The sequence below is a fragment of the Kryptolebias marmoratus genome, linkage group LG14 (genome assembly GCF_001649575.2).
Source record: "Kryptolebias marmoratus isolate JLee-2015 linkage group LG14, ASM164957v2, whole genome shotgun sequence".
Taxonomy (NCBI): domain Eukaryota; kingdom Metazoa; phylum Chordata; class Actinopteri; order Cyprinodontiformes; family Rivulidae; genus Kryptolebias; species Kryptolebias marmoratus.
Genome location: NC_051443.1, coordinates 13,432,500 through 13,444,501, shown reverse-complemented (window position 1 = coordinate 13,444,501; position 12,002 = coordinate 13,432,500). Strand labels below are relative to the sequence as shown.

Genomic DNA, 12,002 nt, shown 5'->3' with positions numbered 1-12,002 from the left:
ATGAGCTAATGGCTAGTCTGAGCAGGGCCAAGAAAACAGTCAATTCTTGCTGCCTTAAAAGCATTCCAATTTTTAAAAAAGTGTCAAAGCAGTTCATGTCAACGCTATTTTACAAATCTTTACGTCACTGTCAATTCAAATGAGTTTTTATGCACATTTAAAACAACTGGAGGAGCAAAAGGCAACCTGCTTTGAAATTCAGATTTGTTGCATTAAAATACTACGCTGTATGACGGCAAAACAACACAACATTACACGGCTGAAAGTGATCGAAAAATGTGATTTACAAAAATAAATAAGCTGATCGTCTCAAACGCAGATATGCTGATTAAAGTAAGCGGTGCTCCTGCCTTCTCATTTTAACTTCTTAACGTTTGTTAAATCATTTAATGACATATTCAAACTGAAGTTTATTGAAACTACATAAAGACTAAAACTATAAATGAATGCTTTATCAGTGATCCAAAAGTTTCTCTGAATTTTGATTCTTTTCCTTTAATTTCCCCCTGAATTAGTTGAAACTAATAGAAGTGCCCTATTTAAAGGACAAGCAGGGATTTTTTTTCTGTGCAGGTGGTTTCCTGTTGCAGCTGAAATTGTGGTGGAGGTATAAAGTCCTTAATGGGACTCCTACAGCTGCAGCTCAGTCCAGAAACAATCAGCGTTGCTTGGGTTCAAACAGGTGTATTAGTGGAGTAATTTGACCACCTAATGTTTAACATCCAGCATGTTGTTTTCTGTTTGTTCCAATCAAATCAGCTGAGCGACAGAGATTAGCTGACAGCGGTATGCATTGTCAGCTATATGAGTGTGTGTGTGTGTGTGTGTAAATGATGTCTGCTGATCAGAGCTCCTGAACTTGTTCAGTGTAAATGTTTGGTGAAATGATCAGATCGCCCTCCTGTGGCGTTAGCGGATATTGCTGCTTTAACATTTGAAAAACAAATGGTTCTCCTTGATTAAAAATCTAAAGCTGCCATTTTGAATTATTAAGGAGCAAAACCGTGTGAATGCAGACTTTTGATTATCCCTTTTTCAAAAATTTCACACACTTATTTGTTAGATTTATGCCACTGAATTTAAGATACTAATAGATCTTTTTTCACACCTGTGAAACTTCTTACAAAAATGTTCCAGAGGTGAAAAAAAACCCCAAACAAAACACATACAACTTTAATGCAGCAATGGTTTTTGCATTGATTTTTTTTTCTTTATCTAACAAGTCACTGGTACAGAAAATTCCTTGTAAAGACTTTTTTTCCCAGCATAATCCCTTTAAGGCAACGAGATCTAGACCAGATTAAGAACCCTGAATTGAGCAGATGTATAATTCCAGTCTGGATATTTTTTTTTCCCATGTGGGATGTTCTTAATTACATTTCTGCGTGTGCTCATGTCCACCCCCTTGCCTGAATGACACCTGTGCCTACGAATGGGATTTAATGCAACATACCAGCTTCACACCTGCTTCACATCCTGTAGACTCCAGGCTCTAAATAAAATAAAGCTGCTCCAGATTTGTGAAACAAATCCCCAACATCTCTGGCTTTTCTTTTTTTTTTTGTTTTTACTTTTTATTTCTGCTATTGCCTTCCCACATTTGTGTACCCGTTAGGTTGATAGATGGACGTTATATTTATACCTGGAAAGGCTTCTCGGGAGAAGCTGCGAGGCTGCTGACGGCAAGCTGAATTCTGCCTCACTGGTCACACAAGCTCAGAGCGAAGCAGATGGGTAATAAGGTCACAGCAGACGTCTCAGCAGCGCCGACAAATTGCAGACACACCAGCTGTGCTGACTCAGGACAACATTAAACTCCGGGGATTTGAGTTAGGATCTCTTTTCTGTATGATAGAGAAGTTGTAGCTGTTGTTAATTTCTCTTTCGTCTCGAATTGGAGCTAATAAAAATCTATTTTTGACCAGCTTTGGAAATGTTGTAACAGTCGTGAAAGCTCAGAGATTTATTTTTGTTCTTTTATTTCCATTTCCACATCGAGATGTGAACTCTTCATCTGACTGAAGGCGTCTTCTACAGTTTTACAATCTTTTTTTTCTTTGTCCTTACTGATCTGAAGTTCAGTAAAACTAAACATGAACACTTGTAGGGCATTGTAGGGACAGTTTGATATCTCATTAACAGCTGAGTCTAACAGTACAAGAAACAAATGCTGCACGAGGGACTCAAACAGGTTATTATCACTATTTTATTCTAGTTCAGTGTTTTTCAGTGATAATATTGTTTGTTTTTGGAGAACTACCTAATGATATTTAGCTAAGGTGATCTAAAGAAATAAGAAAATATTCAAATAGAACTGGAATAAAGAATTTATACGGTTCATATATTTTTGTAATAGATGTTCTTAAAATGATCCCTTATCCCTTATTGCAGGCTCCTAAAATGACACTCACTTAACTAGACAAATAAACGAAACAATAAACCTTTGGTTTCCAGTTAGATAATATATTTAAGATCTGAATCAGTCGGGGCAGGGTTATTATTTGGGGGATGTTTAACGCCTGACCTCAGTTCAGAAATAATCAGAATTTCCAGTTCTGTGAATGAGAATCTAAGCCTTCACTCAACAAATATAAGAAAACAAAAAACAAGCTTGTTTCAATAATGACCAAGGCAGGATCTGAGGGGTAAACTAGTGTAAAACTGAAAACTCCTGGATGAGCAAATGTCTCTTGTTCATACAGTTTTTGTAGCATTTTATGTGTGTATATACATTTTACTGCTTTACTGTTAGTTTTCCTGTATGTTCTTGAAGCTCAGCCTTTTGTATTTGTAGTTTTAGAAGACACTGTAAATAAGAAATTGTTCTTAATGTCTTGCCTGGTAAAATAAAAGTTACATAAAGAATAAATACATTTTTGTAGTCAGTATCCTACCTGCATTAGACATCAGTTTTAGAGATCTAAGTTCAGTTTGAGTAATAGCTGACCTACAGTTTTGCTGGTCTAAACCAAAAACAGAACTACAGAAAACAGTAAATTACTGAAAGAAAATCTGGGATGCTTTTTATCAAGGTAGAAGAAAAGAATATCTGTATTAGCTAAACTGGACATAATAATGACATAATTGGCCATTACCGAACAGCATGAAGCTTAATTAATAGGTCTGAACAATTTGTTTAAATACTCCTTTACCTAAATGTTGCAGTATGACAAAAAAAAAGAAGAAATAAAGAGTAAACGCCTCCCAAAGTCCTTATTTAAACACTCTTTATTTTACAATAATAATGACCACAGTAAGTGAGTCAATAACTTATTAAATATTTTCAAACAAACAGGCACAGAAACTGTTATTGTAGCTCGGTGGCCTATAATTTTAAAATCTAATTATTTTTCCCTGTAGTAGCACTCCAATAATTACAACACCCGTGCGCGATTGGAAAAAAAAAAAAAATCAAACAATATGTCTTTAAATAGACCAACGTATAAACAGTACCCTAACATACAAGTTTGGCAAATAAAAATCTGTTCAGTGCAAAAATGTGTATGGCATCAGTAAAGATACATTCATCACCCCTGTATCGTCTGTAGCGTTAGTCCTCCGTGCCCGAGCTGTCTGCTGGGTCCGTGTTGTGAGTCAGCATGTAGTTGTCCATATCAATGGAGGGACAGTTGTGGATTGAGTACCGCAGACGCTCAGAGAGGATGGCCTGGCTTGTGTAGGGGGGCAGGCGAAGCAGGAAGAAGCAGGTCTGAGCAGTAGGGAGTCCATTGATGGGCTAAAGTTCAGCAGCAAAGACAAAAATAAAATCAATTTTACTAATAGCATTTATCAGCACAGCACCTATATGGTTGTATCACATTGTGGTTAGAGTTGGGACTGGTCTGATGGATTATTGGTATCGGCTCCTGATAATGACGTCATTCTTGGATGAGATATCTGGCCGAGGTCACTGATCCAACCCCTGATCCAGACTCCAGGCTCCTGTGATGCTGCAGTTTGTATTTTGGACTGATTTTAGAGTAGATGGTAAAGCTTACAGCCAAAACAATGTGACACAACCAGATATTGAAAACATATTGTGTAGTTTTCTCGACATGAACGGATGTATTTGTTTACCAGTTACTTTAAACAGTCAGGCAGAGCTTTTATCCCTGAGCCTGCAGACAGATATACAGCTCAGTCTGAGCAGTCTGCTTGCTCAGGATGTCCTCTTTTAAAAGTGTTTTAATGTTGACAGAGAAAAACAAGATTGTAATGTGTGTAATGCAAACATTTAGAGACATGGATGAAACAGTTGAGGAGAGAACTCATGAGAACTGAGACTGGCTGCCTATCGAGGAGCAACAAGGAGCTTCTGCAGACAACAAGGAAGGGATTACAGCAAAGTTGTTCTGTTTTATCCTTTTATCTGTAGTGGAACATGTTGAATTTAAAATATTAGAATACTGTTGGGAAACTTCAAGCCAAGATAGGCTGTACAAACTAAGAAAGACACACAGAGTCTGCTGTTACAGATGCTAACCGTGCTAACGGTTAAATTCAGAAACTGGATGAGAACCAAACAGATGTGGATTCGTGCATCTCTGTGATGAGCTCACCCTGTCAACCTTGATGATTTGGAACTTCTGTGTGATATCAGCCGGGTTGGTAGGCAGCCGGGACCTGCCAGAAACAAAGCGCAGGAAAAGCACCCGCTCCTCGTTGGTGAACTCCTCCAGGCTCTGCCAGAACCAGGCGATTAGCTGGTGGTTCTCGGTGATGTCGCGGTAACGCACCAGCTTCTTCAGCATGTCCACAGAGACCTCAGGCAGCCCGCAGACCAGCTGCTCCAGCTGCTGCGCCGTCAGCAGGGAGAGGAGGGGCACGGGGATGATGGTGGACATGCCCTCTCGGACTGCATCCACCTGGACAGAACAGAACAAGCTCAGCCCGGAAACCTCTGAGGACAAGACAACAACATCAATCAGACATCAATCTCCTAAAATAATTTTGTCTACATGAGACAGGTTCATTTATTTAAAGTAACTCCAAATTAAAATGCCTAAAAAAAAATTCAATACCTAAATATGTTGGTTTATTTGCTTAGAGGTGGAAAGTTTTATGATATATTTTTAATTTAATAAAATTAAAAGACTGAACTGTACCTTTAACAGAAGTGTTTAAATACTTGACTAAATACATCGCTGGTGAACTTTTGTCAACAGCAGCCTCAGATGATACTGGGACACTTCATCCTAACCAGGCTAAACAGGAAGCATGAGTTCTCAGTTTAGTTAAAGTGGTCTAATAAAGTATCTTAGCACTTATTTAACTGAATATGAAAATCTGCTGGTTTTGTTTCTTTATAAACAGCCCACTCCAAACAACTGTTTTTGTTTCGTTATCGCGAATAACTAGTGCCCCGTCATAAAAGAAATGACTATAATCAATTTTAATAAACTAAATTGAGTGAACCTTAAAGGATCTGAACACTTTCCATCAGACCTGAGGAAAAGGGGGCTAAGTACAGTTTTTTTGTGATACTCTAATATTTTTAAAAATGTAATTTTTTTTCCCATGTAGCATGATGTCAACACTTTTCAAATCTTACTTTTTTTCTTTTTTTGTTACACTTGTACTGAAAATGTATTTGTCATACCGTATCTGATATTATTGTTTCTTTTTTGTAATTTTTGTATTTTTTGCAGATCTACCTGCATCTATTGAATAACTAATTGATTGTCAGTTTGGATAAATGTTATAATGGAGCTTCATAGCAGAATAATTTAGCTTTTTTTTTTAACAACCAAACAAAAAATCTGATTTGGTAAAATTAAAATTTTTAGTTTGTTAATAATGATCCCTTCTAAATGTATTCCATAGGCTTTATACGTTCTTACTTCAAATGGTTTTTAACTACATTTAAATTGTTCCACAACTTTAAGCTGCTCAAACCTGTGCATCCATCTCATGTAGTCTGTAGTCCAGAGCTCTCTCTACGTATTCAGTCCGGTTGGTAAAGGTTAGGGAGATGTTCTGACCTCCAGAAACCACAGGTACCAGCCTTCCATCGGCACTGTGGGCCATGAATGAATCCAACGGGATCATCTGTGGAGGGGTAATACAGAAAAGGAGGTGAGGTTAAGAAAAAACAAGGGGAAAAAATTAATTGAGCATGCAAGAATTCAGTTCTAAGAGCTTCTCACCACATGGAAATTATCTTCAGTGATTCCACTGTTTTCCAGGTGAAGAATGCCTTGAAGCGTGCGGTAGGTGAGCAGGTCCACCTCTTCTAGGTCAGGTCCTCCCAGTGGCATAGAACAAAGCTGTTTCCACACCCACGGAGCAAGATGCAAGTCCAAAGGCTTCTTGGTGCGTATGGCCACCGCCATGAGGATACCCAAAAAGCGAAACTGGATCATGTGATCCTCTGAGTGTGCCGCCGGATTAAGCAAGAACCTTAAAAGGGTATGTAGATATCATTAGAGGGGATAATTATTGTTGAAAGCTCGATACTATGAAAAGGAACTAAAAATGGTACACCTGTCAGTGTTGCAGCCCACATCTGCAAAGCTATTGGGAGTATGAATGAGGAGATCCACCACCCCAGACTGCAGCTCCTGGAGCAAAACACATCAGAACAGGTCACTTTACCCAAAGTGCAAAGTGTGATGCTCTCAGAGGCTCTCAGAGGTGTGCTTTTTAATCCTACCTGACACATCTCAGTAATAGTGTCATCAAACACTCCTCCAGCATCGTCAGCTCCCTCCCCCAACAGCTTCACCTTCCAGGCTCTTGACGGCAGCCGCAGCTCCAGGGGGTTCAGGTTCACCACTTGCTTCGCGATCTGCACAAAGATGGGCTTGCTCGAACGCCCTCTGTGGGAGTAGATTTTAAAGGTGCACACATCAACCGAGGAGAAAACAAAAATACTAAAATTACATTTCAATCGTAAAGAAATATCGCAAGGAGAGGAAATGACAATGCCACGAGAAAAGCTTGATATTCCTTATTGCCAACAGACCTAACATGATCTTTACCTGGTGGAAATGCGTTTCACAGTGATTTGCGGCCCATATGTTTTGCCCTGGGTCATTGTCCTCCCGATTGAGCGCACAAGAGGCAGAGTGTTGACCTTGGGTGACAGTAGCCCTCTGAGTTCACCTCGGATGATGGCTGCAGTCCCTAAACTATAGCGTGAAGTGGACATCTGGACAGAGGGGGGAAAAGGAATGAAAAAAGGGAGGAGAATGATGAAAAATAAAAACTACCAAGCAGCAAATAAGAGTTTATATTTAAAGAAGAGCAATGAGATTAAACATGCCGAGTTCTTGGTGTCCAGGTTGAGCAGCCTCCAGGATTTGTACATGAGATCAGAGAAGTGGTAGAGCACCCTGAGACGCACGCTGAGGACATCAGGGCTGCAGTCTTTCAGAGTGTTGTACTGGGGAGGGACGGCCTGGGGAAGGCCAAGCTGCATATGACCAGAGCAACCTGTCAGTGAAAGGAAACACAGAACCACAGGTTTGTCATTTTTATTGATCGTAGTGTTTTGTTTTGTTTTTTTTGTGCACAGTTACTGTAAGACCGTACCTGAGCTTTTTATCAGTGTAGTGGGGGTTGTCCACGCTGAGCTGTGGCAGCGGCCAGCTGAGATCTGCCGAATGTTTTTACCCTGGAGGGCAGTGATGAGTGTCGGCTCCTTCACTGGATTGGAGTGCCCCAGACCAAGCTGAAATACACACCAAAAATAAATAAATCTATGCAGTCAAAAAAGCCCCACTGACGCACAAGTCAAGAAAACACCTCAGCGCTTCATCTTCTGATAACGTGCAGCTTACCTGTCCCTCGCTGTTGCAGCCCCACGCGTAAACATCTCCAGTGGCGGACAGAGCCAGCACGTGTTCACAACCAACGGCGATGTCCTCGATGAACAACCCCTCCAGTGACGGCACCACCTGGGGGGTGGATTTATTCTTCAGCATGGAATCCGGCAGACCAATCAGACGCTCTAAAGGATCAACAAAATAAAGACAAAATATAATCACATTTTATTGACTGTATGCAGATTTTAAAATGATGTCAAAAAAAACTGTAAAAGGATTTTGACTCATGTGTCTTAATGTCTTGTTGGTAAAATAAAAAAAAATTAAGAATCTGGTGGCAGACAAAAAAAGAATGTCTGTACAAGTATGCCAAAGCATTTAATAAGTTTTAAATGTACACAAATGTCTTCAAGAACCTTTTCGATGAGGCGATTTTATAAATTCCACTGAAATTATTCTTTGCTTCGTAACCCATTATGACCCAAAGCTTTGTTTAAAATACCTGAAAACTTTTATAACCAATATACAAAAACTTAGTTTTCAGTTTTCCCAGCCGAGCTTACTCAGAAAAACCCTTGTGTTAATAACTTTTAAAATATATATAGTATTTTTAAGCCAAACAAAGCACAAGCTCTACTCATAGCTAGAAGTGCTTCCCACATTTCAGCAGCTGAATATTTATCATATATATAGAATGGCTTTTATGTTTTGCTTCAGTCAAATAAACATTAAATTTTTTGACTAATATTTCAATTACAGTTTAAAAATGAGTAAATCTTTTATTTAACATCTAATGTTGTCTAATGATGTTTATTCTAATTGCGTATTTTCTTTTTTTTTTCCACAATAAAACGTACCTTGTCCAAACGTGTAAACATGTCCATCGCAGGCCAGAGCCACAGAAAACTGAGTCCCGCAACAAACTTTCTTAATTCCCTTGTTGCAAAGCTGTTCCACTTTCTAAAAATAAATACAACCAAACACAACATTCCATCTTCACCGACGTATAACATAAGCTCTACTAAAGAAAGGCATTGGGTTTATATTAGGTTGGCTATTAAACTCTCCAGTGTTTTTTTTTTAAATTTCACTTACAGGTTAGCATTTAGATACAAACTAACATAAACAAACTCTATTTCCTTTTAGGGATTCCTGGGTGAGTCTTTGTTAGTGTTAACGTACCTGAGGGTAGTATTTTGCTGTGGATGAACCAGTTCCTAATTTGCCATAATCCCCATCTCCAAAAGCCCACACAAACATGCCATCCAAAGATACCACTAATGTGTGGTTGAGACCACACGACACCTGAGAAATGGAAGTAATTTTTAATTTTTTTCCCCTCTGAGGAACACTAGAATATTTATTAAAATGTAAAACACAGAATGTTCATTGCCTACTTGTCCAACATGATATCCCTCCAGTGCAGTCACCCTTTCAGGCAGCATCTTGTTAGACGTTGACCTTAGACCCAGACGACCCGACTCGCCACTGCCGAAGGTGAACAGTTTCCCATCTGCTGTGACCACAGCGGAGTGCCGAAAGCCACAAGCGAGCTGGGCAGAGAAGGCAAAGCATAATCAAAGTAGTGTTATATTCATATACAGTATATTTCAAACTCTAATTAAATAAAAACTAAAGCAGCAATAGTGCCTGGATCTCTTGATTTGTTTTCATTTGAAAAATGTTGGAGATGCAAATAAAGGGTTAAAAACTTTTTCTTTTTTAGAAAACTCATGAAGCTAAAACTGACTAATACCAAAAAAATATAATTCAGCTGGATGTTGAGCACATAAATGTAGTGATTTCCAACTTTTTATACTTGAGGCATCCCTACTTGTAACAACAATAAAACTATATTCAGCTTTGCTTTGTTAAATCATTTTAGTGATTTAATTTCCCCCTGCAGCATGTTGCGAATCAGTGTTTGAAACTGCATGCACAGTGCCACTGAACTGCTTTATCTGCTGCAGACAAATGTGACTTTTGATCCAAGCCAAATTTTTACAAAACCTGATAAACTTAACAACCAAAATAGATAACCTTTAACGGAATAAACTTTTGACTTTTGTGGTCCAGCAGTTTATGATAAGAAGTTAAAAATAAGTTTTAACACCAATCTGAAATTTACCTGGATGACCTCCTCTCCCTGTAAGGCCTCGATCTGTTTGGGTCTTCTTTGTCTTTCACTGTTGCCGTGGCCCAGTTTGCCAAAATCTCCGTCTCCCCAACTGAACACCTCCCCAGTTTCAGTCAGGGCCATCGAGTGTCCATCCGAACCACAAGATGTCACCAGCTGGGTCACCACATACCCTGCCCACAGGTTTGACAGACAGTTAATCACAATTTAAATAGAAAAGGAGAAAATAAAATTAGACTTAATTCGATAGACACAACCAGATTAAATTATGTGAAAATTTAAAAAAAAAAGTTCCTTTCTTTTATTCACAAAGTCAGTGAAAACAATAAAAATAATTCTGAATAACCAACTAGCTGCGTTCTTAGTCCTTTGATGAATATGTACCTTGAAACGCAGAAATAATTGTGGGAACAAAGAGGTCATCAGAGTTTCCCTGGCCCAGTCTACCATATTGTCCTTCGCCTACAGCCAAAACGGTTCCATTGGACTGGACTAGAAATGTACAGTTCTGACCACACACAACCTTAAAAAGGACATAAATATTACAAAACAGTGGCTATTGTAAAGACATTATCCTGAGTGAGAAAGTAAGTACCTGTTGCGTCTGTAACAGAGATGGAGCCAATGTAGGCATCATGAGGTTTGTTCCCATTCCTGCCAGCTGCCCATATCGCCCGTTCCCCCAAAAGTACACCTCACTCTTACCTCCCTCTTGCCAGTCCTAGGAAACACAGACACTTATGTGAAAATTAAAGTTAATGTAACATTTTTAAATCACTGTGGGAAATCGGTCGCTTTTACCTCTGGCCTGCTCGTGGCCCATGACATCAGCTGTTCATCCATCTTGAAACTCCACTTACTATTGTCCTGGAAGACAAGTTACATGTTTAAAACAACTGAATAGTTTTTAATATATTAAATTAGTTACAAAACATCAACCCTCACCAGTGCTTTGACGACATTACAGTCTTCTTCCTCCTGGAACTCAGAAACAACGAAGGATTCGGGGAAGGCAGAACCATTGGCAATAGCCTCTGCACTGCGGACAGTAGTGGCATAGGTGAGTAGCCAGCTCCACTCTGACAGGCAGGACTGTGCATCAGGACAGGTGTGGTGTGGGGGTCGTGGGTAGGAGCACAGATGTTTCTCTAAGGACAGACCAACAGCCAGGGAGGCCAGACTCTGCAGGAAGGCACTGTGGACGAGCTGATCGCCGGCTGCCACGTGGCTCTGCATTTACAGAACACACACAAATACGTCTAAGCTAAGAAACCCGAAGCAGATCTAAATCCATGTTAAAACTTAGTCTCAGTAATGACCCGCTCATAGCTGTACTGCTCCTGCAACAACAAGGGCAGCCTCTCCAGGAAGACGGCCAAACAAGGTGCCAGATTCAGGCCCAAGATGTTCTGGCTTCTGAGGACCATACGGCAGGAGGCCAACACGTGGTTCTGACTGATCCAGTCAGGGGTGCAGCAGATCAGCAAAACATCCTGGAAGACAATGGCCATATAAATAAGCAATAGTACAAATATATATTAGGTCTATAAATGGTTAAAGTTACCTTGGACCTCCCAAAACAAGCAGCTACACCTAAGTTTGGTATCCAGGTAGCGCTGACTACTGAACCCAGTCCAGTCGCTGTCTGTAACACTGAACCATCCTGTATGAAACAGAAACATGGACAGTTTGTGTGTTAGATTACAGTCGAATCCTTTGACTATCACACACTAGAGTCAGAACATGATTACAGGTGGTGACTGGTGTATTTTTATGTGAGGATGTGCAGCAGCAGTGAAGTTATATTCCTACCTGCAGAGACCAAATGTTGAGCAGCCCCCCTATCCCCCCAGAAACCAGAGCCAGGCCACTGGAACAAAATGAAAGCGACTTCACTGCTGTGATATGGCTATGAAGTACGAAGACACACTTTGCCCCATCCTGTTGGAAAAAAAAGAGGAAGTAAGTAATTTCATTGGTTATTTTTGATCCTATAAATCAGTACATTTTCAACAGTAACTTGGAGAATGAATCTAGCTACGTTTGAAGATTTTTGTGGCATTAAGGCTGCAAGAAAATGTCAACCAGAAAAGCCAAAC

General features: G+C 39.7%; 1 protein-coding gene across 7 annotated transcripts in view; it reads right to left on the bottom strand.

Moving 5' to 3' along the window:
- Positions 1-3,210: 3,210 nt before the first annotated feature.
- The window catches only part of LOC108230994 (probable E3 ubiquitin-protein ligase HERC1), a 45,337-nt gene continuing 36,545 nt past the window's right edge, over positions 3,211-12,002 (bottom strand). For 4 of the 7 annotated variants that reach the window (XM_017407699.3, XM_017407695.3, XM_017407698.3 and 1 more), the window contains 21 exons: positions 11,716-11,844; positions 11,468-11,566; positions 11,223-11,396; positions 10,849-11,133; positions 10,705-10,770; positions 10,499-10,624; positions 10,288-10,426; positions 9,895-10,076; positions 9,164-9,319; positions 8,949-9,071; positions 8,624-8,726; positions 7,782-7,951; positions 7,534-7,672; positions 7,265-7,434; positions 6,981-7,150; positions 6,653-6,818; positions 6,484-6,560; positions 6,147-6,399; positions 5,896-6,048; positions 4,560-4,865; positions 3,211-3,736 (listed from right to left, as the gene is read on the bottom strand). In XM_017407699.3, coding sequence (XP_017263188.1) covers positions 3,551-3,736; positions 4,560-4,865; positions 5,896-6,048; positions 6,147-6,399; positions 6,484-6,560; positions 6,653-6,818; positions 6,981-7,150; positions 7,265-7,434; positions 7,534-7,672; positions 7,782-7,951; positions 8,624-8,726; positions 8,949-9,071; positions 9,164-9,319; positions 9,895-10,076; positions 10,288-10,426; positions 10,499-10,624; positions 10,705-10,770; positions 10,849-11,133; positions 11,223-11,396; positions 11,468-11,566; positions 11,716-11,844 — 3,372 coding nt within the window. In that variant the 3' untranslated portion in view covers positions 3,211-3,550. Of the gene's footprint in view, positions 3,737-4,559; positions 4,866-5,895; positions 6,049-6,146; positions 6,400-6,481; positions 6,561-6,652; positions 6,819-6,980; positions 7,151-7,264; positions 7,435-7,533; positions 7,673-7,781; positions 7,952-8,623; positions 8,727-8,948; positions 9,072-9,163; positions 9,320-9,894; positions 10,077-10,287; positions 10,427-10,498; positions 10,625-10,704; positions 10,771-10,848; positions 11,134-11,222; positions 11,397-11,467; positions 11,567-11,715; positions 11,845-12,002 lie in introns of those variants that run through there. The other 3 variants (XM_017407696.3, XM_037979383.1, XM_037979384.1) reach the window with 3 other exon arrangements.